The sequence below is a fragment of the Canis lupus genome, chromosome 3, assembly GCF_048164855.1.
Source record: "Canis lupus baileyi chromosome 3, mCanLup2.hap1, whole genome shotgun sequence".
In the NCBI taxonomy this organism is placed as follows: Eukaryota; Metazoa; Chordata; class Mammalia; order Carnivora; family Canidae; genus Canis; species Canis lupus.
In genome coordinates, this window is record NC_132840.1 from 25,959,520 (window position 1) to 25,984,206 (window position 24,687).

Sequence of the window (24,687 nt, forward strand, 5' to 3'; positions counted from 1 at the left end):
TTTTATTTTACCTTATTCACACTCCATTGTTCTTCCTCTCTTACGTACAACTGAGTTTCTGACTTAGATAATTTTTCTTCTCTCTAAAGAACTTTTAGCATTTCTTACAAGGCAGATCTTCTGGCAACAAATCTTTCTTCTCTTGTTTGTTTGGTTGTTCAGTCTTTTTTTCTCTTTGCTTTTCAGTTCAGGAAGTTTCTGTTGTCATATCCCCAGGCTCAAAGAGTGTTTCTGTGGCTGTGTCCAGTCCAGTCCAATTGAGACTTTCAGGGCATTTTTCATTTCTGTTACACTGGTTTTGGTCCCTAGCATTTCCTTTTTATTCGTGTGTAGAATTTTCATTTCTCTCCTTACATTATCTTTGTGTTCTTGCATGTTGTCTACTTTTTCCTTAAAAACTCTTAGCATATTAATCCTAGTTTTAAAAGCTCCCGCCATATGTGGTGCTCCTGAAGGTTGTTCAGTCTCTTCAGACTGTGTTGATGTTTCTAATGTTTTGTAGTTTTTTTGTTGAAAAGTGGACATGATGTGCTGGGTGAAAGAACCTGCATTGAACAGGCCCTCAGTGCAGTGGTGAGGGGCTTAGGGGGTGCTTCCTAGTGCTGTGATTAAGTCAGTCTTTTAGTAGCCTGTGCCCTGGGACTGTGAACGACCCTAGTGCTTCTCAGTCATCCCTCTCGTAGGTGGGACAGAATGGCTAGGGTGGGCTGGAGTTGGGTATTTCTTTTCCTCCAGCAGGTTGGGCTCTGATAAAATAGTTCCTCCCAAGGGCAGGCCTTGTAAAGAATAGAATGCTTCGATATATTTCAAAATGCTTATTCTCCTTTTCCTCTCCTGGAAGCCCCAAGGGATTTTCTCTGATATTTACTGCGAGGATCTAGTAGGGCTCCTGGAGATAAAACTCACAAAAGTGTGAGTGCCTTCCAGAGACTGAGCCCTCCTGGAGTTTTTAACTTTCAGACTTGTCCACGCTGAGCCTCCAGCTATTCATCAGTTACAGTTCAGGGTCTCCTAGACAGGCACTGGTTCCTGCTGAAGGTTCTGCTCAGATGAATCGTTAATTCTCTTGCTGTATTCCTGTCTCTACAGTTTGCGGGGCAGTGATCTGCCCTGTGACCTCACTTCTCTGATGATATAAAAAGAGTTGTTGATATTTCAGTTTGTTCAGTGTTTTACTTGTTAGGACAAAGTGGTGACTTCTAAACTCCTTACATGCTGTACCAGAAACCACAAGTTCTCAGTATAACATTTTTAAAAAAGAATTTTATTTATTTATTTATTTATTTATTTATTTATTTAAAGATTTTATTTATTTATTCATGAGAGAGAGAGAGGCAGAGACACAGGAAGAGGGAGAAGCAGGCTCCATGCAGGGAGCCTGATATGGGACCCAATCCCAGGACTCCAGGATCACACCCTGGGCTGAAGGTGGCGCTAAACCGCTGAGCCACCCGGGCTGCCCTATTTATTTATATGAGAGAGAGAGAGAATGAACAGGGAGAGGGAGAAGCAGACTCCCCATGACGTAGGGCTCGATCCCAGGACCCTGGGATCATGAACTGAGCCAAAGGCAGATATACAGCTGACTGAGCCACCCAGGCGCCCCATCAATATAACATTATTTTTTGTTTTATTTTTTTTAAAGATGTTATTTATTTATTCATGAGAGACTCAGAGAGGGAGGCAGAGACACAGGCAGAGGGAGAAGCAGGCTCCATGCAGGAAGCTCGATGTGGGACTCCATCTGGGGACTCCGGGATCACGCCCTAAGCCAAACGCAAACGTTCAACTGCTGAGCCACCCAGGCGTCCCTCAATATAACATTTTAAAGCGTATAATTCAGTGGCATTTAGTATATTCACAATGTTGTGTAACCACCACCTCTAATTCCAAAACATTTTCATCACCCCAGAAGTCACTTCCTATTCCCTTCTCCCCTGAGTCCTTGGTAAGCACTAATCTACTTTCTGTCTCTGGATATAATTATTCTGAATATTTCATGTAAATAGAAATATACAATATGTGACCTTTTACGTCTGACTTCTGTCACTTAGCATAACAGTTTTGTTTTGTTTGTCCTTTGCAAATGTTTATTTGGGTAAGATTATAAAATACATTTTTATAATACACATTTGAATGAATACAAAATTAAATGACAAGAGGTGATGGGATTTAGTGTTTATAAATGAGATTGTCAGTAACTTAAACAATTCAGAGAAGAAATTCAAAGTGAATTTAAACGTTGCAAACATGCTTGACAGTATTTTATAATTAAAAAACGTATTAGGAAAAAAATAAATAAAGCATTAGGCTTGAAAATGTAATGCATGACTTAAGTTTTTTAAAAGATTTCATGATGTGCTTATAGACACTGTCATACATGGACTAGAAAAAAAAATACAAGAACTTTGGCAAGAAAAGTATTAGTCCATAGCAGCTTGGTAAAGTTTACTTTTGTAACTTACTCTTCAGTTTACGTTTATTCTTGTTACAGGAGTAGAAAACTGATACGCCAAATGAAGTCTTAGCTATATAGCAAAAATAATTGTTTTAAAAAGCCTGTAGTCTATGAACATGTGCACCACATAGCATCTATAGAAACTGGGTAAATGTAAACCATGTGATTATTAACCCTCCTAAAGAAAACATTTAACCCTCAAATCTCACATAATATCCATGTCCACGTCTTTTGTTTGAAGGCAGTCCCAAGCTTTAAACTAATGCAAACTGGATACTTAAAAAGTTCTTATTTCCATTACTAAAAATGTTTCTGTAGAGTCACTTAGAAGTTTTTTTTTCAGTCTACTAACAAGATATATCATGATCATTATTCTTTTGTTTTTTTTAATTTTTATTTATTTATGATAGTCACAGAGAGAGAGAGAGAGGCAGAGACTTAGGCAGAGGGAGAAGCAGGCTCCGTGCACCGGGAGCCCGATGTGGGATTTGATCCCGGGTCTCCAGGATCACGCCCTGGGCCAAAGGCAGGCGCTAAACCTCTGCGCCACCCAGGGATCCCCCCATGATCATTATTCTATGATAATTGTCTTTCACTGATTGACTTATTTCACTTAGCATAATACCCTCTAGTCCATTCATGTTGTTGGCAAATGGCAATATGTCATTTTCTTTGATGGCTGAATATTCTGTTGTGTATATATACCACGTCTTCCTCATCCGTTCATCTGTTGGTGGACATCTGGGCTCTTTCCATAGTTTAGATATTGTAGACACTGCTGCTACAAACATTGGGGTGCAGATGCCCTTTCGGATGACCACATTTGTATCTTTGGGGTAAATTCCTAGCAGTGCAATTGCTGGGTCATAAGGCAGCTCTATTTTCAACTTTTTGAGGAACCTCCATACTGTTCTCCAGAGTAGCCGCACCAGCTTGCATTCCCACCGGCAGTGTAAGAGGGTTCCCCTTTCGCTACATCCTCACCAACATCTATAATTTCCTGCCTTGTTAATTTCAGCCATTCTGACTGGTGTCCGGTGATATCTCATTGTGGTTTTTTTTTTTTTTTTTAAAGATTTATTTATTCAGAGAGAGAGAGAGAGAGGCAGAGACACAGGCAGAAGGAGAAGCAGGCTCCATGCAGGGAGCCCGACGTGGGACTCGATCCCGGGTCTCCAGGATCACACCCCGGGCTGCAGGCGGTGCCAAACCGCTGCACCACTGGGGCTGCCCTCTCATTGTGGTTTTGATGTGTGTTTCCCTGATGCCGAGTGTGTTGAGCATTTTTTCATGTGTCTCTTGGTAGCATGATGTTTTTGAGGCTCATTCACAGTGTAGCCTGTGTTAGTACCCCGTTCCTTTTTAATGGCTGAATAATATTCCTCCACATTTTGTTTATCCATTCGTCTGTTAATGGACATTTTGGGTTGTTCCTTCCTGTTTGCTGTTGTGATTAGTGCAGCTAGGAATATTAATGTATGAGTATTTGAGTACCTGGAACAGATTTTTGGTTATGTACTGAGGAGTAGAATTATTGGGTCATATGGTAATTCTTTGATTTGTTGAGGAACCACGGAACATGCCTGAATTATTTTGTGTTCCTGCCTGCAGAGGGTGTTACTACCCCCTCCACCCTCACACGCATCAATTTTCTACATTTCAAAGTAAAGTGTCCTCTATTCCTTCAGCTGTTCTTCATATGACTTATGACTTTATTTCCAGAATCTCTGCCAGCCTGCTGGTTTCTTTCTCCTTGAGAGCTCCATGTGTACATACTACTTTTCAGATGGGACAGATGGTTTAATGGGGCTCTGTACACAGGAGCAGAGTTGGAGCGGTATAGCCTAGCACCCCTTGTCTATGCTTTTTAGCCAACTTGTCACACCATCTTTATTTAACCAAGTCCTTCCACCATGTTGGTGTTGAACCATATTTCTCATCTTCTAACTTGATGCTTTGTTTTAGTGCAGGTCTTTACATCTTATCTTGCTATGTGTGACCCACCACCCCATTTTGTCAAGTGAGTTTTGATCTTTTAAATTTTTTTTAAAATTTATTTATTTATTTATTTATGATAGTCATCAGAGAGAGAGAGAGAGAGGCAGAGACACAGGCAGAGGGAGAAGCAGGCTCCATGCACCGGGAGCCCGATGTGGGATTCGATCCCGGCTCTCCAGGATCGCGCGCTGGGCCAAAGGCAGGCACTAAACCGCTGCGCCACCCAGGGATCCCCTGAGTTTTGATCTTAACTCCACATTCCATCTGTTCATTCTCTAATTTGATGTAAAGGCTGGAGAGAGCCAACCAAGTATGAACTTGGAAAGTTATGAGAGGCTGTCCTGGGCTTCCTCAGGTTCATTATTCAGTGACCTTTTGGGATGTCATTAAACCCATTATAAGTTCACCCATCTTTTTTTTCCATCCAGTTTCCATTCTGCCATCTTAGTCTTAGTCACACGAAAATGAAAGTCTTCATCAGATGTCTCATCACAGTTTAATACACTTTTTCTAGAGTTTTGGTTGAGTTGTGGTGGTAGACATAGTTCTTATTGAGGTGTTTTGTATTTGATAAATTGTAGCTAATGTTCTTCCAGCATCCTGTGACTTTCCTAATAACCCCCTCAAAAGAGAAAATGTGTAGATCACTTGTACTTGTACTGGTTACCAGCCCTTTGTGATTTTTTTTTCCTTCTCTAAAGGCCCAAAAACCAATCTAGAATTTTGTTTATGATCAGTGTCAAACTCCCTGAAAAACACATTTAAACTGTCCATCTTTTATGTGCTTTGCAAATTCCTTAAAGTTAAACTGTGGTGTGGGTTAGCAATTCTGTCCGAGTGTTGTCTCTGTGTCCTGTGACTTGAACATCCCCTCATAACTTCAGAGAAGTGTGTCCTCTTTCTCCTTCATCTCTATGTCCTCCCCAGTCTTGGACTGTGGTTCTCTCATCATTATATTGATTCTACTTTTTTCTACTATAAATGTGCTTCTTGAGAGACACAGCATCAAAATAAGATTGAATGAATGATTCTCTTTTCTGTGTTTATGATAAAAATGTTACATTAATTTTTAAGTAACGAAAGAACTCTACTTAAAAACATTTACCTTGCAGTGATTAGTATTGTAAGAATGTAAACAATGAGCTAGGACAGAATCTTCATCTTTCTAACTAGTTGTCCTGGATTTATTAGGCGATTCTAGTCAACTTACGACAGTACTTTGGATAACAGCTGTTAAGAACTCTGCTCTGAGAGTGAATGTCAGCAGGTCTTGAATCCTGGGTGGCCTTTTCTGAACTATACATGATAAAGTTTTCCATTGTATATGAAGGTCAGGAGTCTAAAAAAACACACAGAACTTGGAAATTACCACCAGACTATTACGTTACAATTCAAGACAGCGCCCTGTCCTATTTGAATTCGAGACAAATGATAAAGAAGAAAGGAAAGGGTACACTTGGCCTGTATTTTCTGATAACGTTGCAGAATAAGAAATTTAAGGAAATAATGGCCTGCACTTTGTTGTGTAGCTAGATTTCCAATCGACTTGCATCATAAGGGTTAATTGATAATTGGATGAGTATGAACCAACAACTTGAAATGTTCTGATCGTGTTTTGGCAGTGAATTTGTTACTGTCATGTTATATATTTAATTCTGTAGAAAACTGCATAAAAATATATGTACTCTGAATCCTTTCCATGCACATAAGCTAGGAACTGAGAGGCGTGAAAGGGCTCTGTTCCAAAAATATTTTCCTCCAGCAGCTTGCAGCTTGCCTCCACTTCTTACCTTAGTTTCTACTTTTATATTAAATCATTGAAGTTCTTTGCAAAATATAAGTGTGGGTACCTAAGGCCTTATCATTGATTAACGCCCGACTCAAGTTTGTTTCTCAGACCAGCTGGCCAGTCTTAGCGGGACTGTGAGGAAGTGGAAAGTTGCTGCAGGTAAGTTTTGATGTGGTGCAAATGAAGAAATCAGGAAAGTCTGGAAGCACATACTGATGGGGGTGGGGGCAGGTGTACACATTGGAAACTCTGGCCTGCCAGGAGAAGCTCTGGGAACCTGTTAGTAGCACATATAGAAAGACAGTGGATTGACAACGAAGAGAAAGTTCACACTTTTGCATTGCTTTGCCTATGAGAAATGCCCTATGTTACATTTCTGAGAATTAATAGTCATGCATGAGATGATTTTGCTTAAGTGGGGGAGCTCTTGTGCTAAAATAAGCTCGGAGCCAATGGCCATAGTTGGTACCAGCTATGAGTAAGTGTCCTAGAAAAGCTAAGCCAAAGACAGGTCCCTACCAGAATAGCTCGGAAGTGGGGGAGTTTTGGGGGGAGTACAAAGGGCAGGAAAGCAAGAGAGCAAAAGTGAAAATCGCCCAGTTTCTCTGACAAGGAAACTCTCCAGATGCCTCTATTCATGAGCCTTCTGTGATACGTTTGTTCTTTGTTGGGGAGTGCGTCAGAATCTCCTAGAGAATGTTCCATTCCAAACCTGCCCAGCCCCAGGTCAGACCGACTGACTCAGACTCCAGCGTGGGACCCAGGAGATGTAGTTGCTCGGAGGGCTCTAGGGGGTTCTACTTCACACCGGGCTAGGAGCTCTGCTGTGGCTGATGAACTGAGGCATATTCTTGGCTCTCTGGTCTCCCCTCCTCTGTTAGGATACTCATTTTAATAAATATAATGTCTCCAGTTTCGCACCTCCTCTACTTGCTGCAGAGATAAACATTGGAAGGAGGAAGACACATTCTCCAACTCCTGTCTCTTCCTTGCTTTTCACTCCTCCTCATAAAACTTAGTTCTGCCACCACCTGAGGGAACAGAGCTTGAGAAGAACTCAGGATCCTCTGGACCAAACCCAGCACCCACCCGTATTGGTCAAAGAAGCTCCCCAAGTCCCCTGGGGATGTAGAGCAGCAAACAGTGCTCTTCTTTCAGGCACCCATCTGTATTCATCACTTCTGGGGTGTTGTGGGACTCGGGCCAAGTGCCTGCTCTGTTGCCAGGGCTACTGTAGCTAAAGGCGGGGCTGCGGGCTCCAGGGCAACAAGGTTGGCCGCAGGGCATTACCAGCCCCTGAGAGAGATCCTGGGCCTCCAGGAGCACATCCACCTGGACCCCTCCAAATGTTACAGCCGCATCCTGAAGGAGACCCCTTAATCCTTAAAAGTCTAAGAATCCAGTTCTGGGACCACCCTCTCTGCCTGCTCCCTTCTGTTCCTTTCCTTTCCTCCTTTAAAAATCAGGCCAAAGGAATGAGACAGGGGGTGGGGAGGCAGGGGACCAGCCAGTTGCTGCCCCGGGTGGCTGGATGGGGATGTCAGGCCCCAGGCCTGGTGAGGAGGGAATCCACACCGGAGGGTGGCCTGGAGGGAGAGAGGAATTAGGAGGGAGGAGGGATGCCCAGGTGGCTCAGCGGTTAAGCGCCTGCCTTCAGCCCAGGGTATGATCCTGGAGACCCGGGATCGAGTCCCATGTTGGGCTCCCTGCATGGAGCCTGCTTCTCCCTCTGCCTGTGTCTCTGCCTCTCTCTCTGTGTGTCTCTCATGAATAAATAAACAAAATCTTAAAAAAAAAAATCTTAGTGGTAGAAAAATGAGATAGGAAGTAACTGAGGTGGATGGAGCCTCTTTAAATGTAAACATTAAAGAAATTTGTTACAGATTTCTTTAAAATATACACATTTTCCTGATCACAGTGAATAAAATATACCAGCTGCTGGTTTAGGATGGGTGGTTATTCTGTGCTGCACGTGGGTGCGTGCACAGAGCAGAGCTTCATGGACCCCTCTATAGAATACACCCCTCACACCCCTCTATAGAAACAATATAGAACTTGTTTAAAGAAAGAAGTGCTTATATTGTCTGTCCATCTCTCTGCGTATCTGTCTACCTACCCATCTATCTGTTCTGTCATTCTCATATGGTGAAGTGAGAATATTGAGTTAGGTAACCCATTGAATAGTGTAACAAAGACATCCATCTCTAAAACCAATGAGGGAAACAAAAAGGAAGCAACCCATGGAAGTTGTTAATTTGTTTTATTCTCAATAAAAGCATAATGTTATTGTATTTATTGTGTACTTCTTACCACTATTCAAAGCATTCTCTGTCATTTCAGCTCCAAGCTAACTTCTTTGTTATTTTCAACCCTTCTGTGTCACCATCTTCTGGAAATGCAGCACCAATGTCACACCTTGTTTGTGTCTCCTCCCTGGTCTCTTTCCCCAGGGTAGCATTTGGGGAAATCTCCTGTGAACTCTTAAGACATTGTTGCTGAAGATAATGCAAGTAAAGTTTGAGAACAGCAGGGATAAAAGAAACAGTGTTACAACTTGGTTTCCAGTTACTTTGAGGTGCCAGATGAAGATGCTAGATTTGTTAGGGTCATTTTTTTTTTTTTTAATTCATTTGATAGCGTGAGCAGGAAGAGAGGCAGAGGCAGGAGAGGGAGAAGCAGACTCCCCGCCGAGCAGGCAGCCTGACATGGGGCTCAGTCCCAAGACCCAAAGATTATGACCTTAGCCAAAGGCATACACTTAACCATCTGAGCCACCTAGGTGCCCCTCTTAGAGCCATTAGTAGAGATTTCACTATGTTTTAGAATAGTGATTCTTGGGATGCCTGGGTGGCTCAGTGGTTAAGCATCTGCCTTTGACTCAGGTCATGATCCTAGAGTCCTGGGATTGAGTCCCACATTGGGCTCCCTTCATGGAACCTGCTTCTCCCTCTGTGTGTGTGTCTCTCATGAATAAATAAATAAAATCTTAAAAAAAAAAAGAAAATTAGTCTTAATGGTAAGCAAAATTGAGCATACAGAGTGCCTAGAATGTAGCTGATGATCAGTGAGTACATGCTGTATTTGATGTTCAGTATACAAAACCAGATATTATTTAAGCCAATAGAATTTTTTTCTTTTTTTTAAGATTTTATTTAATCTGGGATCCCTGGGTGGCGCAGCAGTTTGGCGCTTGCCTTTGGCCCAGGGCGCGATCCTGGAGACCTGGGATCGAATCCCACGTCGGGCTCCTGGTGCATGGAGCCTGCTTCTCCCTCTGCCTATGTCTCTGCCTCTCTCTCTCTCTCTCCCTCTCTCTCTCTCTGTGTGTGTGTGACTATCATAAATAAATAAAAAAATTTTAAAAAAAGATTTTATTTAATCTCTATACCCAACATGGAGCTTGAACTTACAACCCCGAGATCAATAGTCACACGCTTCACTGACTGAGCCAGCCAGGCATCCTTCAGGCCAGTAGAATTTTCAGGTCAACACAGAAGTGAACTGAAATTATTGAAATATCTTTTTAAAGATTTTATTTATTTGAAAGAGTATGAACATGGGTTAGAGAGAACAGGGGAAGGGGCAGGGGGAGAGGGAGAAGCAGTCTCCCTGCTGAGCAGAGCTGATCCCAGGATCCACAAGATCATGACCTGAGTCCAAACCAGACACTTAGCCAACTGAGCCACCCAGGTGCCCCATATTATTGAAATACTTCTGGGACGCCTGGGTGGCTCAGCGGTTGAGCATCTACCTTCAGCTTGGGGCATGATCCTGGGGTCCTGGGATTGAGTCTCACATCGGGCTTCTTGCAGTGAGCCTTCTTCTCCCTCTGCCTATGTCTCTACCTTTCTCTGTGTGTCTCTCATGAATAAATAAATAAAATCTTAAAAAAAAGATTTTATTTATTCATGAGAGACACACAGAGAGAGAGAGAGGGAGAGAGAGAGAGAGAGGCAGAGACACAGGCAGGCACAGGGAGAAGCAGGCTCTATGGAGGGAGCCTGACGTGGGACTCGATCCTGGGTCTCTAGGATCATGCCCTGGGCTGAAGGCAGCGCTAAACCCCTGAGCCACCTGGGCTGCCCCTAATAAATAAAATCCTAGGAAAAAAAAAAAAAAAGATACTTTTTAAAATGACAATCTCAGTAGTACTGTTTGGGGAAAAAAAAATCCCCATTATGCTATTAGCAGATCAAATCCAATAATGTATAAAAAGAATTATAAACCATGACAAAATGGGGTTTATTCCAAGTACACAAGGCTGATTCAACATTTAAAAATCAATAATTTGGGCAGCACGGGTGGCTCAGTGGTTTAGTGCTGCCTTCAGCCCAGGGTGTGATCCTGGAGACCTGAAGTCGAGTCCCACGTCGGGCTCCCTTCATGGAGCCTGCTTCTCCCTCTGCCTCATGAATAAATAAGTAAAATATTTTTTAAAAAATCAATAATCCACCATATCAACAGATTAAAGAAGAAAAGTCACCTGATCATGTTGATTAATGCAGAAGTAGTGTTTGACAAAACGTAACACCCATTCATGACAGAAATCCTCAGTATGTTTAGAGGGGAACTCTCTCAACCTGATAAAGAATAATTATAGAAAAATGTAATTAGTAGGCATACTTATTGTTGAAAAAAGTCGGGGAAGTTGTGGAAACCACTAAAGGATTGTTTAAGGTTTTTCCCTTTCATAGCAGTAGACTTTATGATGAAACATTTCAGGGAGATGTATTGAGTTAAATCATTTGCTGTAGCAAAACAATCAGATAAGTATGAATCCTGACTGGAGATTTGATACTATTAGATAATTACTCAATGTAAAACTTGTTTGGTCACACCCATTAGGATAGGTACTATCAAAACCCAGAAACAAACAAGTGCTGGTGAGGATGTAGAGAAACGAGCCCTTGTGCACTGGTGGTAGGAGTATAAAATGGTGCAGCCACTATGGAAAACAGTATGGCAGTTCCTCAAAAATTAAAAATAGAACTACTGTATGATCCAGCAATTCCACATCTGGGTATACACCCAAAAGAATTGAAAGCAGGGTCTTGAGAAGATATTTGTGCAGCCATATTGTGAATAATGGTGCAGCAACGCAAGTGTCCATTGATGGATGATGATAAAGTGTAGTGTATCCACACTGTGGAATATTATTCAGCCTTAACAAGGAAGGAAATTCTGATGCATGCTATAACATGAATGAACCTTGAGGATATTATACTAAGTGAAATAAACCCATCATAAAACAAATACTTATTGGAGATGCTTAGCATAGTCAAATTCATAGCAGTGGTCACTAGGACTGGAGGAAGAGGGAATGGAGAATTATTGTTAAGTGGAGGTGGTTTCAGTTTTTTGGGATTAAGAGTTCTGGAGATGGAAGGTGGCGTGGCTGCACAACAATGTGAATGTAGCTACTACCATTGAATAGTACACCTAAAAATGGCTGAGATGGTAAGTTTTATGTTTTTGTTTTGTTTTTTTTTAAGATTTTATTTGGGATCCTTGGGTGGCGCAGCGGTTTAGTGCCTGCCTTTGGCCCAGGGCGCGATCCTGGAGACCCGGGATCAAGTCCCACATCGGGCTCCCGGTGCATGGAGCCTGCTTCTCCCTCTGCCTGTGTCTCTGCCTCTCTCTCTCTCTCTCTGTGACTATCATAAATAAATTAAAAAAAAAAAAAAAAAAGACGTCAGGTTCACCAGCAAGGAAGGTGATCACCGTGACGTTCCGAGAAAAAATAAATAAATAAAGATTTTATTTATTCATGAGAGAGAGAGAGAGAGAGAGAGAGAGAGAGGCAGAGACACAGGCAGAGGGAGAAGCAGGCTCCACGCAGGGAGCCCGATGCGGGACTTGATCCCGGGACCCCAGGATCACGCCCCGAGCCAAAGGCAGGCGCTAAACTGCTGAGCCACCCAGGGATCCCCTTTATGTTGTATTTTACTCCACGATTAAAAAGAAAAAAACTTGCTTGGAATTTGAAGGAATGATTAGAAGGCCCCCTTTAATCTTTGAAAAGTTGGATTTAGAGAAAGTGCGATTTCAACTCCCTAAGAATTCTTTTGCAGAATGTGCTTAAAACTAATATTTTAATCAACCATAACATAAGCTCTACGAGGATAGGGACTGTTTAATTCCCTTTAATTGTCTCCTCAGCATGGAGGAGACTACCTGGGGCTCAGTAAAGGTGGGTGGACAGATGGATGGATGGATGGAGTGGATGAATGAGGGGGGTGGATGGAGAGACAGATGGATGGTTGGAGTGGGTGGTTGGAGGCGTGGACAGACGGATGGATGGGTGGGGTGAATGGATGGGGGGTGGTTGGACAGATGGATGGGTGGAGTGGATGGATGGATGTTTGCGGACAGACGGATGGGTGGGGTGAATGGTTGAGGGGGTAGGCGGACAGACGAATGGATGGGTGGAGTGGGTGGATGGACAGACGGATGGATGGGGGTGGATGGACAGACAGGATGGGTCGAGTGGATAGATGGATGGATAAATGAATAAAAGAGAAAAGCCCCCTTCCCTGGATTCTCCCCAGTCCTGTTGTCCCTCCTGACCTTTCAGCCCTGAATGGGACCAGCTACCCCGTCAGCCCCGTGCTGCAGAAGCCTAGCCACTAATCCACAACCTTAATTCAGCCCCTCACCATTTCTCATCTTGCCTCTGTAGCTGACCTCTAACTGGCTCAGTGGTTCCACTCTCACCCCTCCTGTCACTTCCATTCTGTGGCCAAACATCTTCCCTCAGGCGCAGCATCAGGTCTCCCCCGGCTTCCTCCTTCAGTGCCTCCCCACTTTGCATACACTGTGAGGTTTGAGCTTGTAAAAGCGCATCTAGGCTCCTCCTCATTCGACTTCTGCATCCTCTCTGGTTTCATCTCGTGGCACCCTCCTTGTGGGCCATGCTCCCGGCCACATGGAACCACCGGGAGCTCTTCAGGCTGCCAGGGTGGCTGACGGGGAGCCTGGCCTCACCCAGGGCCGATTTGAGGGGCCAGCGGCCTCCCCGGCAGGTCACTGTTCCTACCTTTTGTAAGGGCAGCACTCACCGTGCGTGCTCCTGGTAGCTGTGTGCAGTATGTGGAATGCTTGTCACATGAAGAGTGAATAAACACAAACTTCTCACTGTGCCATTCAAAAGACCAAGTGTTTGCTTAATTTAAGGATTTGTTTCACACAGAATTGTGGTTTTATGTTAAAAATGAACTCCACATTAATGTAATATACATAAATTATAAAGTTGGCTATTTTGAAGTCTGCAAATGATTTTAATGTGGAAGACCTTGGTTTTCCTTAAGGAAGTGCATATGTTAGTGGTTCTCCAGGGATCTGGGGAGGGCGTTTGTCACCTGGGCACGTTGGCAACGTCTGGAGACATTTTTGGGTGTCACAACTGGGGAGGGTGCTACTGGCATCTACTGGGTGGCAGCCAGGGGAGCTGCTAAACACCTGCAGTGCACAAGAACACTCCAGGACAGAATGATCTGTCACCCAACAGCCGCAGTGCTGAGGTTGAGAGACCCTGAGCTAAATATATCTATTATGTTGGGGTTTTCCAAACACTTAATAATAAATTTATCTGGGATTGTGATGAAGCCCTTAAACCTGTGCTTACAGATTTTGTCTAGAGGTTCTTTGGAAGTATCCTATTTTAGAAGAAAGTTAAGAGTAATTTTTATTTTTAAAGATTTTATTTATTTATTCATGAGAGACAGAGAGAGGTGCAGAGACACAAGAAGAGAGAGAAAAAGGCTCCATGCAGGGAGCCCAATGTGGGACTCGATCCCGGGTCTCCAGGATCACGCCCTGGGCCAAAGGTGGCGCTAAACCGCTGAGCCACCTGGGCTGCCCAGAGTAATTTTTTAAAGTGTTTTACAAAGGCAGAGGAAACCATGCTGTTAACCAGACCATTAGCTACAATATCAGCTAAAAGGGGGAGCTGCTGTTTGTAAATTTCATGCACTGTTACTTTGGTTAATTAAAAAGTTTCCTCTTTCACTAAAAAAATGCCACTTCTTTTGTTTGCTTTTTGTTTTACACTTAACAGTATTACTGTGTATAATACTACTTAACCCCTTTCTTTCCTGAATAAAAGACATAAAGTGAGGCCCCTACAGGGCCCGAGACTGTAGGGATTTCCTGTAGCTCTGGGCTCTACTTGAGATGATGATAGTGAGGTCATCATAGGAACGGCCTCCTGAGTCTCCTTTGCTCTGTCCTACCAGTTATTTCTGAAGCTTAGCTCTTTTTTTGTTTTTTTTTTTAAGATTTTATTTATTTACTTAGGAGAGTCAGAGAGACAGAGAGAGAGAGAGGGAGAGGCAGAGACACAGGCAGAGGGAGAAGCAGGCTCCATGCAGGGAGCCCAGCATGGGACTCGACCCGGGTCTCCAGGATCAGGCCCTGGGCTGAAGGTGGTGCTAAACCACTGAGCCACCCGGGCTGCCCTGAAGCCTAGCTCTTGCTTATAATTAACTTATCCACAAATATTTGTTGAGCACCTGTGTGGCAGGCACAGTGTGGGCTCTTCACGTATGTTATTTATAATCCTCCAAACAAGGTTGTGGAAGGTGGTCCTGGACATACCTGATGAAATAGGCAGGGGGTGGTTAAAGAATCCACACTTAGTTACAGAGTGAGTCAGAAACAAAATTCACTTACTACGTTCTGTCCAATCCCAGAGTTCCTGCCTTTGCTACCAGACTGCACCTATCTAAAACTTTTAGCAACATCTTGCTGTCTAAAGAATCGAGAGGGCACATTAGTGTAGTACTGAAGGGGATGCTCACCATAAGTGATAAGTCAGGCCTCTTCCAGCTGCACCTCATCACTCTCTTCGAGCTGTACATTTACCAGTCTCGCTGGTCCCAGAATGTGCCACATACCTTACTACCTTTATACCTGATACATGTTTTCATTCTGTTTAAAATACTCCCTCACACCCAGGAGACCTCAGTTATGTCCTTGGGTAGTCTCCACTTGTGCTTTGACGGACTCTAGAGCTAATCTCAGGTATTTCCAGCCCCTCTTCCAGACACAGGGTTAGCATGGCACTTCTCCACCCTGGTGGGTTTGGGTGGGGCCATGTGACTAGGTCTGGCTAAATGAGTTAGGAGCCATTTGTCCCTTCTGAGTGGAAGATTTAGCTCCCATGAAAAGACCCTCCAGGGTGCCTACCCTTTCTCACTGGCACAGGACAGGACCATTTTTGAGATAGTGTCTACTTGATCATGTTGGTCTCTGCTCACTGATGAAGTTGTCAGCACTGGGTGAATCCTCTTCTATAGTCTTTTTGTTTGTTTTTTATTTTTTTTAAAGATTTTATTTATTTATTCATAGAGATGCAGAGAGAGAGAGAGAGGCAGAGACACAGGCAGAGGGAGAAGCAGGCTCCATGCAGAGAGGCTGACGTGGGACTCGATCCAGGGTCTGCAGATCACGCCCTGGGCTGCAGGCGGCGCTAAACCGCTGTGCCACCGGGGCTGCCCTGTTTGTTTGTTTTTTAACACCACCCTGTATAGCCTTTTAATTATAGCCATGCCATTTCGGAATGTTGTAGATGGTTGTTGCTATGTTTGTGTTCTCTGAGAGATTGTGATTTGATTCCCCAAAGCCCAGCACCTTGTGGCGTGCTTCTGTATAGTAGATATTCAGGAAAGATCTCGGAGCAAAATCAGTCAGTGGGATGTGAAGCTTAAAGGACCTTTGACGTTAAGCTGGTATGAATGAACAGGGATGGTCTGATTTAAGTATGAATTTATGATTGGGGACTGTACTTAAGAGAGTCTCTGAGAATGTATGCCTTTTTACATTTTGATTTGGGAACTGTATATTTTACTTATTCGAAATATTTCTTTGGCATAAAAAAAGAATCAGCTGGAGATTTTATACTTCTGTTGTGTAGGACACTTTTCTGTGTAGATCATCTTTAGCAGAGGGCCTGGTGACTCCAATTACATAGTGCTCCTTCAGTGAGGAGAGGGCTAGAGTTTTTCATCTAAGCTGATCAAAGGTACCTGTCGTCATCTAGTGGCAGCATTTCTTAATTGCAGATTCTTAATTGCAGGGCCCAAGATTAAAAGCTGATTCTGCAAACAAAACGTAACACCATCTAGAATTTCCTGGTGAAATGCTGGCAGTCTCTTAAGACATACAGCTGTTATTAATTGTTAGGCTATTGGCCCATTGTGACCAGCCTGGGTTCCTGGGAATGAGAAGGGGCACAAGTCAAGTTCTCTTTTGAAAACAGTGGGTTTCTCTTTATAGTAAAAGAAGGAAATCAGAGGGGAACTGCTTGGTGCTGGGTTGATATCAAGGCCACAGCACCCCGGCTCTAGAACCAGATCTCCAGGGGTGGATGACTTGGGTGGCCTGGATGAGTGACCAACCTCTCCTCCGCCCACAGAATTGGGATGTACTAGGGAGGCATAAGTATTACATTTGAAGTTAACCCTAAGATTAACTGTTGCATTCTTTTTCTCTTGATTTTTAAATTGGTGGCAATTTCTTTCTTTTTTTTTTTTTTTAAGATTGTATTTATTTATTCATGAGAGACACAGACTGAGAGAGAAAGGCAGAGACACAGGCAGAGGGAGAAGCAGGCTCCATGTGGGGAGCCTGATGTGGAACTCGATCTCAGGACTCCAGGATCATGCCCCAAGCCGAAGGCAGGCCCTAAACCGCTGAGCCATCCAGGGATCCCCTACAGTTTCTAATGATTAATGTCTACCACGGGGGCACCTGGGTGGCTCAGTTGGTTAAGCGTCCAGCTCTTGGATTTTGGCTCAGGTCATGATCTCAGGGTCATGAGATCCAGCCTAGTGTTGGTGCCTGGCTCTGTGCTTGGTGGGGAGTCTGCTTGGGATTCTTCCTCTCCCTCTGCCCTCCCTCCACTCATGCTCTCTTTCTCTCAAGTAAATAAATAAATCTTAAAAAAAATCTACCAGAATCACAAAAACTAGCCATGTCCTAAAGTCATAGATGTGTCCCTAGATGGAACTTACGTGTATGGAAGGTCTGATTGCCAGCCATGCTATTCCATGATTTCCATCAAGAGTGCCATTCAAAATTTAATTGGCTTTTTAATGATCTAGAATGTGGTGAGATGAATCAGGTGAAAACCCCCAACATGGGTGACGTGTTCCTTTATTTGTGATTTTTTTTTTGGAAGATTACAGAAATATCATTCACTTGTTTCTATAAATATTTGATAAGGCCAATTGAATGTGATGAAATATTAAAAATATCATTTATTAAATATTTAAAAGTTCAGTCCTTGGAACTGGCCGAATCTCTTCATCCCACTGCCAGCTGAAAGGACCAATTTATAAATTCTGAATTACAAAATTGGAATACTGGGAATATAGCTTACAATTCTTTTGGCCTTGAACCATTAGCCATTTTCAGTTATGAGCCTTTCTTTTTTCTTTCTCTCTCTTACTTTCTTTTAGAGATTTTCTTTTTAAGTAATCTCCACACCCAACGTGGGGCTCAAACTCACAACCCCAAGATCAAGAGTCGCACGCTCCACTGACTGAACCAGCCAGGTGCCCCACCACAGGCCTTCCCTCCTGTAGCAGAAGGGCACCTGTTGTGCTCCTACCCATCACAGGTTTTCTGTAGTTTGCTCTGCCTGGCATTTCCACATTCCTACTGGGCTGAATACAGTAATTCAGTTTGTCAGGACTATTATGGACTCGCACATTTGAATGATCTTCAGCTTTATTTGCCATGCTTATAACTTCATTAATAAAACCTTAAATATAAAAACAAATTGGAATCAAACATTGCTGTTAATGATGCATTAATAGTAAGTTGAACTAACATCTTCTGTGCTTTAAAAATGAGATTAGTGACAAACAACAGAGGGCTTTGCACTACTTCCTTCAAAGTGGCCTGTTTCTCAGTATTGTATCTGTAACTGCAAGCAGCGTTCCAGCTTACATCCTAGCATGGTTTAACCAGAAATCTGGGGAGGATGGGAGTCTTGGCAACTGGGTAACACACTCAGCCTGACTGCAGTGAGGTTATTTCCTGTGTTTAGAGTGACCTTCTCAGACCAGAGGCCCCAGCTAACTGTGGGACCCACTCAGGCAGTCCCCCAGGTAACTTGCCTCTGTCCTGGGGAATATTTCTGAAGAGGGGCAGGTGGAGCATGACCATCTGAATTCTCTTCTTTACCAAATCTCTTGTCCTGGCAGCAGCTTTTGTGAGGGGAGGATATATTTTCCAAAGGCCCTTTGAATTTCTGGTCTTTATGATCAGGGTTTGGTTTCACATCATATCCTCGTGAAATCTAATTGCACCGCACCTTTCCGGGCAGATCCCACAGTATTTTTATGTATTCTGTGCCTCTGGAATCTCTAGTCTCTTCCACTTGGAAGGAACATCCACCTGCCAGAAACAAAAAGCACCTTTGCAATGTCTAAAACTCCAAGTCATACCTCTTTTTCAGCTCTCAGCACCCAAACTACCTTCTCTATGAGACAGTTTACAAACCAGAGCACTGACTTTAATTGTACTACACATGAGATTCCTTATATACTCATCCATTTACTCAGTAGTTCCTGAGTAATGACGTGGTGCTAGGTGTTGGGAATTAACAGAGAACAAGAGGTCTCACTCTCCCAGAATCTATTTTTGTTCATGAATGAGTGGAAGAGGAGAAATAACACCACCACCTATGGGCATTTACCGAGTGCCGGACTCTGTCCTAAACATGTCACAAAATGTGACTAGTTTGATCACATAGCGACCTATCCAGTGGGTACTATTGCTGTCCTCAATTTATGAATGGGGAAACTGAGACCCATGGAGGAAGCCAAGTAACCTGCCCTGAGGCTCCAGGTTGGCACCACTGCCCTATGTCTGACAGTGTGCCGATGAGTAGCAGAAGGAAAGGAAAAAGGGAAGTGAGGACCAAAGCAGCAGATGCAGTAGTAGTAGTTGGAGGAGGGAAAGTTAGAACAGAGACCTGAGTGAGGTGATGAGTCCCCTGAGACCCTGTTGGGTTCGAAGAGGTCAAAGCTATTTTAATAATGTTAAGATTTTACTTGCCTTTTTCCTCATTCTCTCTTGCGTGTCTGGTGGAGTTCTCTAGAGGCTGCATGACATGTGACAGGGCAGCCTGTTGACTGCAGAAAAGTGAGGACTCGGCTGTCTTCTGTTAAGCCAGATGGTAGAAAGATTTGCAAAAATAGAAAACATTGCCACCCTTCTTAGTAAACTCTATTTTAAAAAATATAGTTATTGGGGCACCTGGGTGGCTCAGTTGGTTAAGCATTTAACCCCCTGGGGTCGTGGGATCAAGCTGAGTCAGACTCCCTGCTCATTGGGGAGTCTGCATCTCCCTCTCCCCCTGGTTGCACTCACTCTCTCTCTCTCAAGTAAATAAAATTTAAATACATATATTTTTTCCCATAAAAATGTTATTTATGTTAACATATGTTGTTTTTAAAAATGAATTGGTAAATGATAAAATTTTTTCTTGATTTTTGATTCCTGGGGCAGTAAATGATTAAGTAGCCAGATAATAGATCCCCCATGAACAAAAGCCATTTAGTGTCCTCAATAACATTTGGGGTCCATGGGCTCTGGGAACAGAGGCAGAGAACCACTGGTTTAGAAGCTTCCCTCTGGCTGCTGTGTGAAGAGCACATGCAGGAGGGTAAGGGTGAGGTTGGTTACCTGGATTTTGCAGATAGTCCAGGTGAGCAGCACAGATGACAAGAAATGGCTCTGTCTTGATTTTATGTGTGGGTTTTTTTTTAAGATTTTATTTATTCATGAGAGAGAGAGAGAGAGAGAGAGAGAGAGGCAGATACACAGACAGAGGGAGAAGCAGGTTCCATGCAGGGAGCCTGACGTGGTACTTGATCCTGCGTCTCCAGGATCACACCCTGGGCCGAAGGCAGCGCTAAACTGCTGAGCCACCTGGGCTGCCCTGGATTTTGTTTTAAATTGTGGTAACGTACATGTAAAACCTCTCATTGGAAGTGCACACTGTGTTAAGTACATCCATTCATTTTGCTGTGCGGCCAATTCCCGGAACTGTTTTCAAAATTGTTACAAAATTGGAACTCTATACCCATTAAACAGCTCCCATGGGTCTGGCTTTATTTTGCAAGTGAAGACAACAGGATTTGCTCTTGGTTTAGGTATGGTGTGTGTAAATGTCTGGTAAATGCGTCATTAATTAGTGAGATGGTAACTTCTCCCCTTGCATGCCTGCTAGTTCAGAATGGCACACGTGAACGCCACATCAGAGTAAATACAGGTGAAGCCTGGTGCTTCTGATTGGCACAGTCTCCTGTCTTCACATAATGGTCATCAAGCAACAGCAGACACATGGTATCACATCATTGAATCTTATTTTTATTTATTTTTTATTTTTTTAAAGATTTTATTTATTCGTGAGAGACAGAGAGAGAGGCAGAGACACAGGCAGAGGGAGAAGCAGGCCCCACGCAGGAGCCTGATGCGGGACTCGATCCCAGGACCCCGGGGTCACGCCCTGGGCCGAAGGCAGGCGCCAAACCGCTGAGCCACCCAAGTGCTCCGAATCTTAGTTTTAGATCCTTCTGAAGATGGACTTACAGAAAAGCAGGTAGTTCATTTGACAAATAGGTACCGTCTCCTTGAAAATGAAGTTTCATGCCATTCCTTCTGCTTAGATCGGCTCAGCTGGGGCAGGAATATACATGCCAAGGTTATGATGTGTGCACTCATGAAGGCAAAAAGAAATGAAAAAGGTTTGGGCTGCCCATTATATGCTGGAGGAATGGGGACTCAGAGAGGGCCCTGGCTCTCAGTGGGAGAAGGTCTCACGCAGGGTCCGTGGGAGCCAGGCCCCAGGCAAAAACAATGGATAGGAATGAGACTTAGATTTCACTGGTGTGAGCGGACCACTAGGATGGCAGTTCTTACCTTACGGATGAAAGCAGCAGTGCTGGTTCCCATCTAAGAGGGATACAGGTAGCCGTTCCAGTGATCTGCCCCAGCCTTGTGGCTTGCGAGGGTGTCTCTAGTGTACAGGTGAGGAGACTGAGATTAAGAGGTCAGTTATGTACTCAAGGTCACACAGCGAACAATAGAAGGGAGCTGGAATTTGACTCCAAGTCGGCCTGACCTCAACGTGGGTTATTTGCAAACCCTGTTTTCAGTAAAGTTTTTCAGAAATTTTGCATTTAGTTTTATTTATACTCTATATTTGTAATTTTATGTTCATAAATTTTCTTTTTCTTTTTTGAGATGTTCATAAATTTACTATTTTTATTCATAATGCTAGTTTTAAATAGGTGATTCTATATTTTTATTGCCATAAAGAAGTGTTAGTGTCTTTTTCTTTGTAACTTTCCTGTGATAGGCTAAAAACAGATAGTTTGTCTATAGCCATCAGTCTCTCTTAATTTCTAGAGCAGCTTATTTCTCAATTCTGATTGCTTCATAGACTCAGTTTCTACATTACTTACTCTGGAATTAATCCCATTAGGGTCTTAATACCAAACTGCACAAAACACAAGTGTTGGGGGACCTGGGTGGCACATCTACCTTTGGCTCAGGTCATGATCCTGGGGTCCTGGGAAGGAGCCCTGTTTCAGGCTCCCTGCTCAGTGGGGAGTCTGCTTGTCCCTCTCCCTCTGCTCTTCCCCCTGCTCGTGCTTGCTCTCTCTCTCTCAAATAAATAAATAAAATCTTTTTTTCTTTTAAAGATTTTATTCATTTATTCACGAGAGACACAGAGAGGCAGAGACAGGCAGAGGGAGAAGCAGGCTCCATGCAGGGAGCCCGATGTGGGACTGGATCCTGGGACTCCAGAATCATGCCCTGGGCCAAAGGAAGGCGCCAAACCGCTGAGCCACCCAGGTGTTCCTAAATAGATAAAATCTTAAAAACAAACAAACAAACAAACAAACAAACAAACAATTATTGCCTTCCAGACTAATGAATGTTTTGTTATTTTAGTAATAGATGGGTGTTTTTATTAAAAAGCAGTGGAGTTTAATAATTCTGACCTGGTGTATTTCCATCTTTTTCTCTTTTAAATACAGTTAACAAGCACAAACCATGGCTTGAGCCCACCTATCATGGCATAATCACAGAAAATGATAATGCAGTGCTCCTCGACCCTCCTCTGATTGCCCTGGATAAAGACGCACCTCTGCGATTCGCAGGTACGAATGTGGCTTTTATCTTACTGTTGATAAATGTGGATTGGATGCAGAGCATTTCACATAAATGCAGTTAGGTTACTTTTGAGCCTTTCTGAGAACGTCTTGCTAGCTAAGAGGTGTTTGTGGCTTCTGTGTACTGCATCTCTTGATTTTCATAGTTGTTTGGTAGCCGAAAAAAAGCCTTGTAGAAAAGCAAAATATTTATTGCATCATTGTATTCCTTGGTGTGACCAGATAGGTAAAATCTGGACCAGTGTGCCTCAGACTAGCATGCACACAGAGTGCCTGAGGATCATGTTAAAAATGCAGATTTGGGTACAGTAGGTCTGTGGGGACCTGAGATTCTGCTTTCTGACCTGTGTAAATAACCTTACCAGATTATCTAGCTTATGTTTTTGAGTGGACTGATACATTTCCTGCATTTTAAGAAGTGCCTGGAGTCAGGAGTTCTAGACTCACTCCCTTGGGCCTCTCTCTGGGGTGTCCACTGCAGACCTGTTGTGTCTAGAGCACCCTCCTGCTGCATTATTAATAATACAGAACGTTTATAAAGCCTTTGCAATGTTGCAGGCGCCGTTCTAAGTGCTTTCCAAACACAAATTTGTATTTAATCCTCCACAGTCTTATGAGGTAAGTATGCTTCCTGCCATCCCTGGTTTCTTTCTTTCTTTTTAAAGTTAATATGTTTTAATATGAGGAATTTCAGATGTCGTGCTTCCTTACGCTCTCAGTCACTCTGGTTCCTCCAAAGTCAGAATCATAGTCTTCAGAATAGCCCTTTCCAAGAGAACGTTTGTTCCATCCACACTTGCACTGTCCATCCACACTTCTTCCAGTTGGGCTCCTTTGACTTCCACTTGAATATGGACATACATAAAAAAATCCCCTCATGTGTTGTGTCAGAATAGATGGTTCTCAATTTCAGACACCCTCTTCACATAAAGAAGTCCAAACCATGTTCACCCCGGAACATGGAACACCCCGGAACTGGAAACATTTGGAGGATATGCCAGTACCTCTAAGTCAGACATTGGGTTCTCAAGTGAAAAGCTTGGAAAAAGAAGGCATATTTGTTGCAAGTTGGCATAAAAATCAAAATGCTAATTCAGCATAGCTGAGACTTCCCCCATATCGTGTATTTTTAGTGATTCTGCGGTAACTCTGCAACCAACCTTCCTGTGGATCAGCAGCCCCACCATCCTTCTCCTGTGTTTTGGGTGTCATATTCCTTCTCCTCTGTATCAACATTCATACTGAACAGTGAACTCTGGGCTGCAAGAGAGGACTTGTGTTCTTGTCTAAGTCTTTGCCCACAAATGAAACAAAAGCAAATGCCAGTGCTTTCTGCTATCCTCATCTTTAAGGAGAGGAATCTGGGACACAGAGCAGTGACCTCATCCATCAGCATATGTCAGAGGCAGGATGCCAAGGCAAGCAGGGTGACTCTTTGCCATGAAGCCCATGGTGAGCACCACAGGAAGCTACAAGGGAAGCAGGAAGTGAAATATACTTTGAAGGAAAAAGTCATATTAATAAAATATCATTTATTTTTTCTTTCTCTCTGGATTGAATGTTATTGTATCATTTACCAAAACCTAATGTATTTTGAATGCAATATTACTTATTTTAAAGTTGTACATTTTTAGGGATTCCTAGCTGTTTTTTATTAATGCACAAAAGATACATATTAAGATTTAAAAATTATAAAGAGAAAGAAGCAGTTTACAGCCAAGTCATAGTGGTAACGTGATTGTATTTGCCATAGTAGACAGGTAAATCAATTCCTTCCTTCTGGAGATTTTCATGGGGAACAGTTATTCTTAGATTCTTTTTAAAAAATATAATCCACATAGCATAAAATCCACTCTTTTAAAGTATACAGTTCACTGGGTTTGAGTGTATTCACAGGATTGTGCAACCATCAGCCACTGTCTAATTCCAGAATGTTTTTATCACCCTAAAAGAAATCCTTGCACCCTGTTGGCAGCCTCTCCCCACTCCCCCCGCCCCTTTTGGCACCCATTAATTTAATTCGTGTCTGTGGATTTGTCTGTTCTGGATTTTTTTGTGACTAGTGTCTTCACTTCGCATGGTAATTTAAAGCTTCACCCATGCTTCAGTAATAGCATGCATCTGTCCTTCCGTCCTTTTTATTGTTGAATAGTATGCCATTGTATGGACATACCACATTTCTCATTTATCCGCTCATCAGCTGACACACATTAGGATGGTTTTCACTTTGTGGTGATTATGAATCATGC

General features: G+C 43.1%; 1 protein-coding gene and 1 non-coding gene across 7 annotated transcripts in view; one reads left to right on the plus strand and one right to left on the minus strand.

The window, feature by feature from the left end:
* LOC140630114 (beta-catenin-interacting protein 1) overlaps positions 1-24,687 on the plus strand; it is a 155,274-nt gene that overhangs the window by 96,750 nt on the left and 33,837 nt on the right. For all 6 annotated transcript variants that reach the window (XM_072819729.1, XM_072819731.1, XM_072819733.1 and 3 more), the window contains one exon: positions 22,304-22,426. In XM_072819729.1, the coding sequence (XP_072675830.1) occupies positions 22,304-22,426 (123 nt within the window). The remainder of the gene's footprint in view (positions 1-22,303; positions 22,427-24,687) is intronic.
* Positions 23,648-23,758, minus strand: LOC140631319 (small nucleolar RNA SNORA40). The gene has a single exon (XR_012028956.1). It is a non-coding gene; the product is annotated as a small nucleolar RNA SNORA40 (small nucleolar RNA).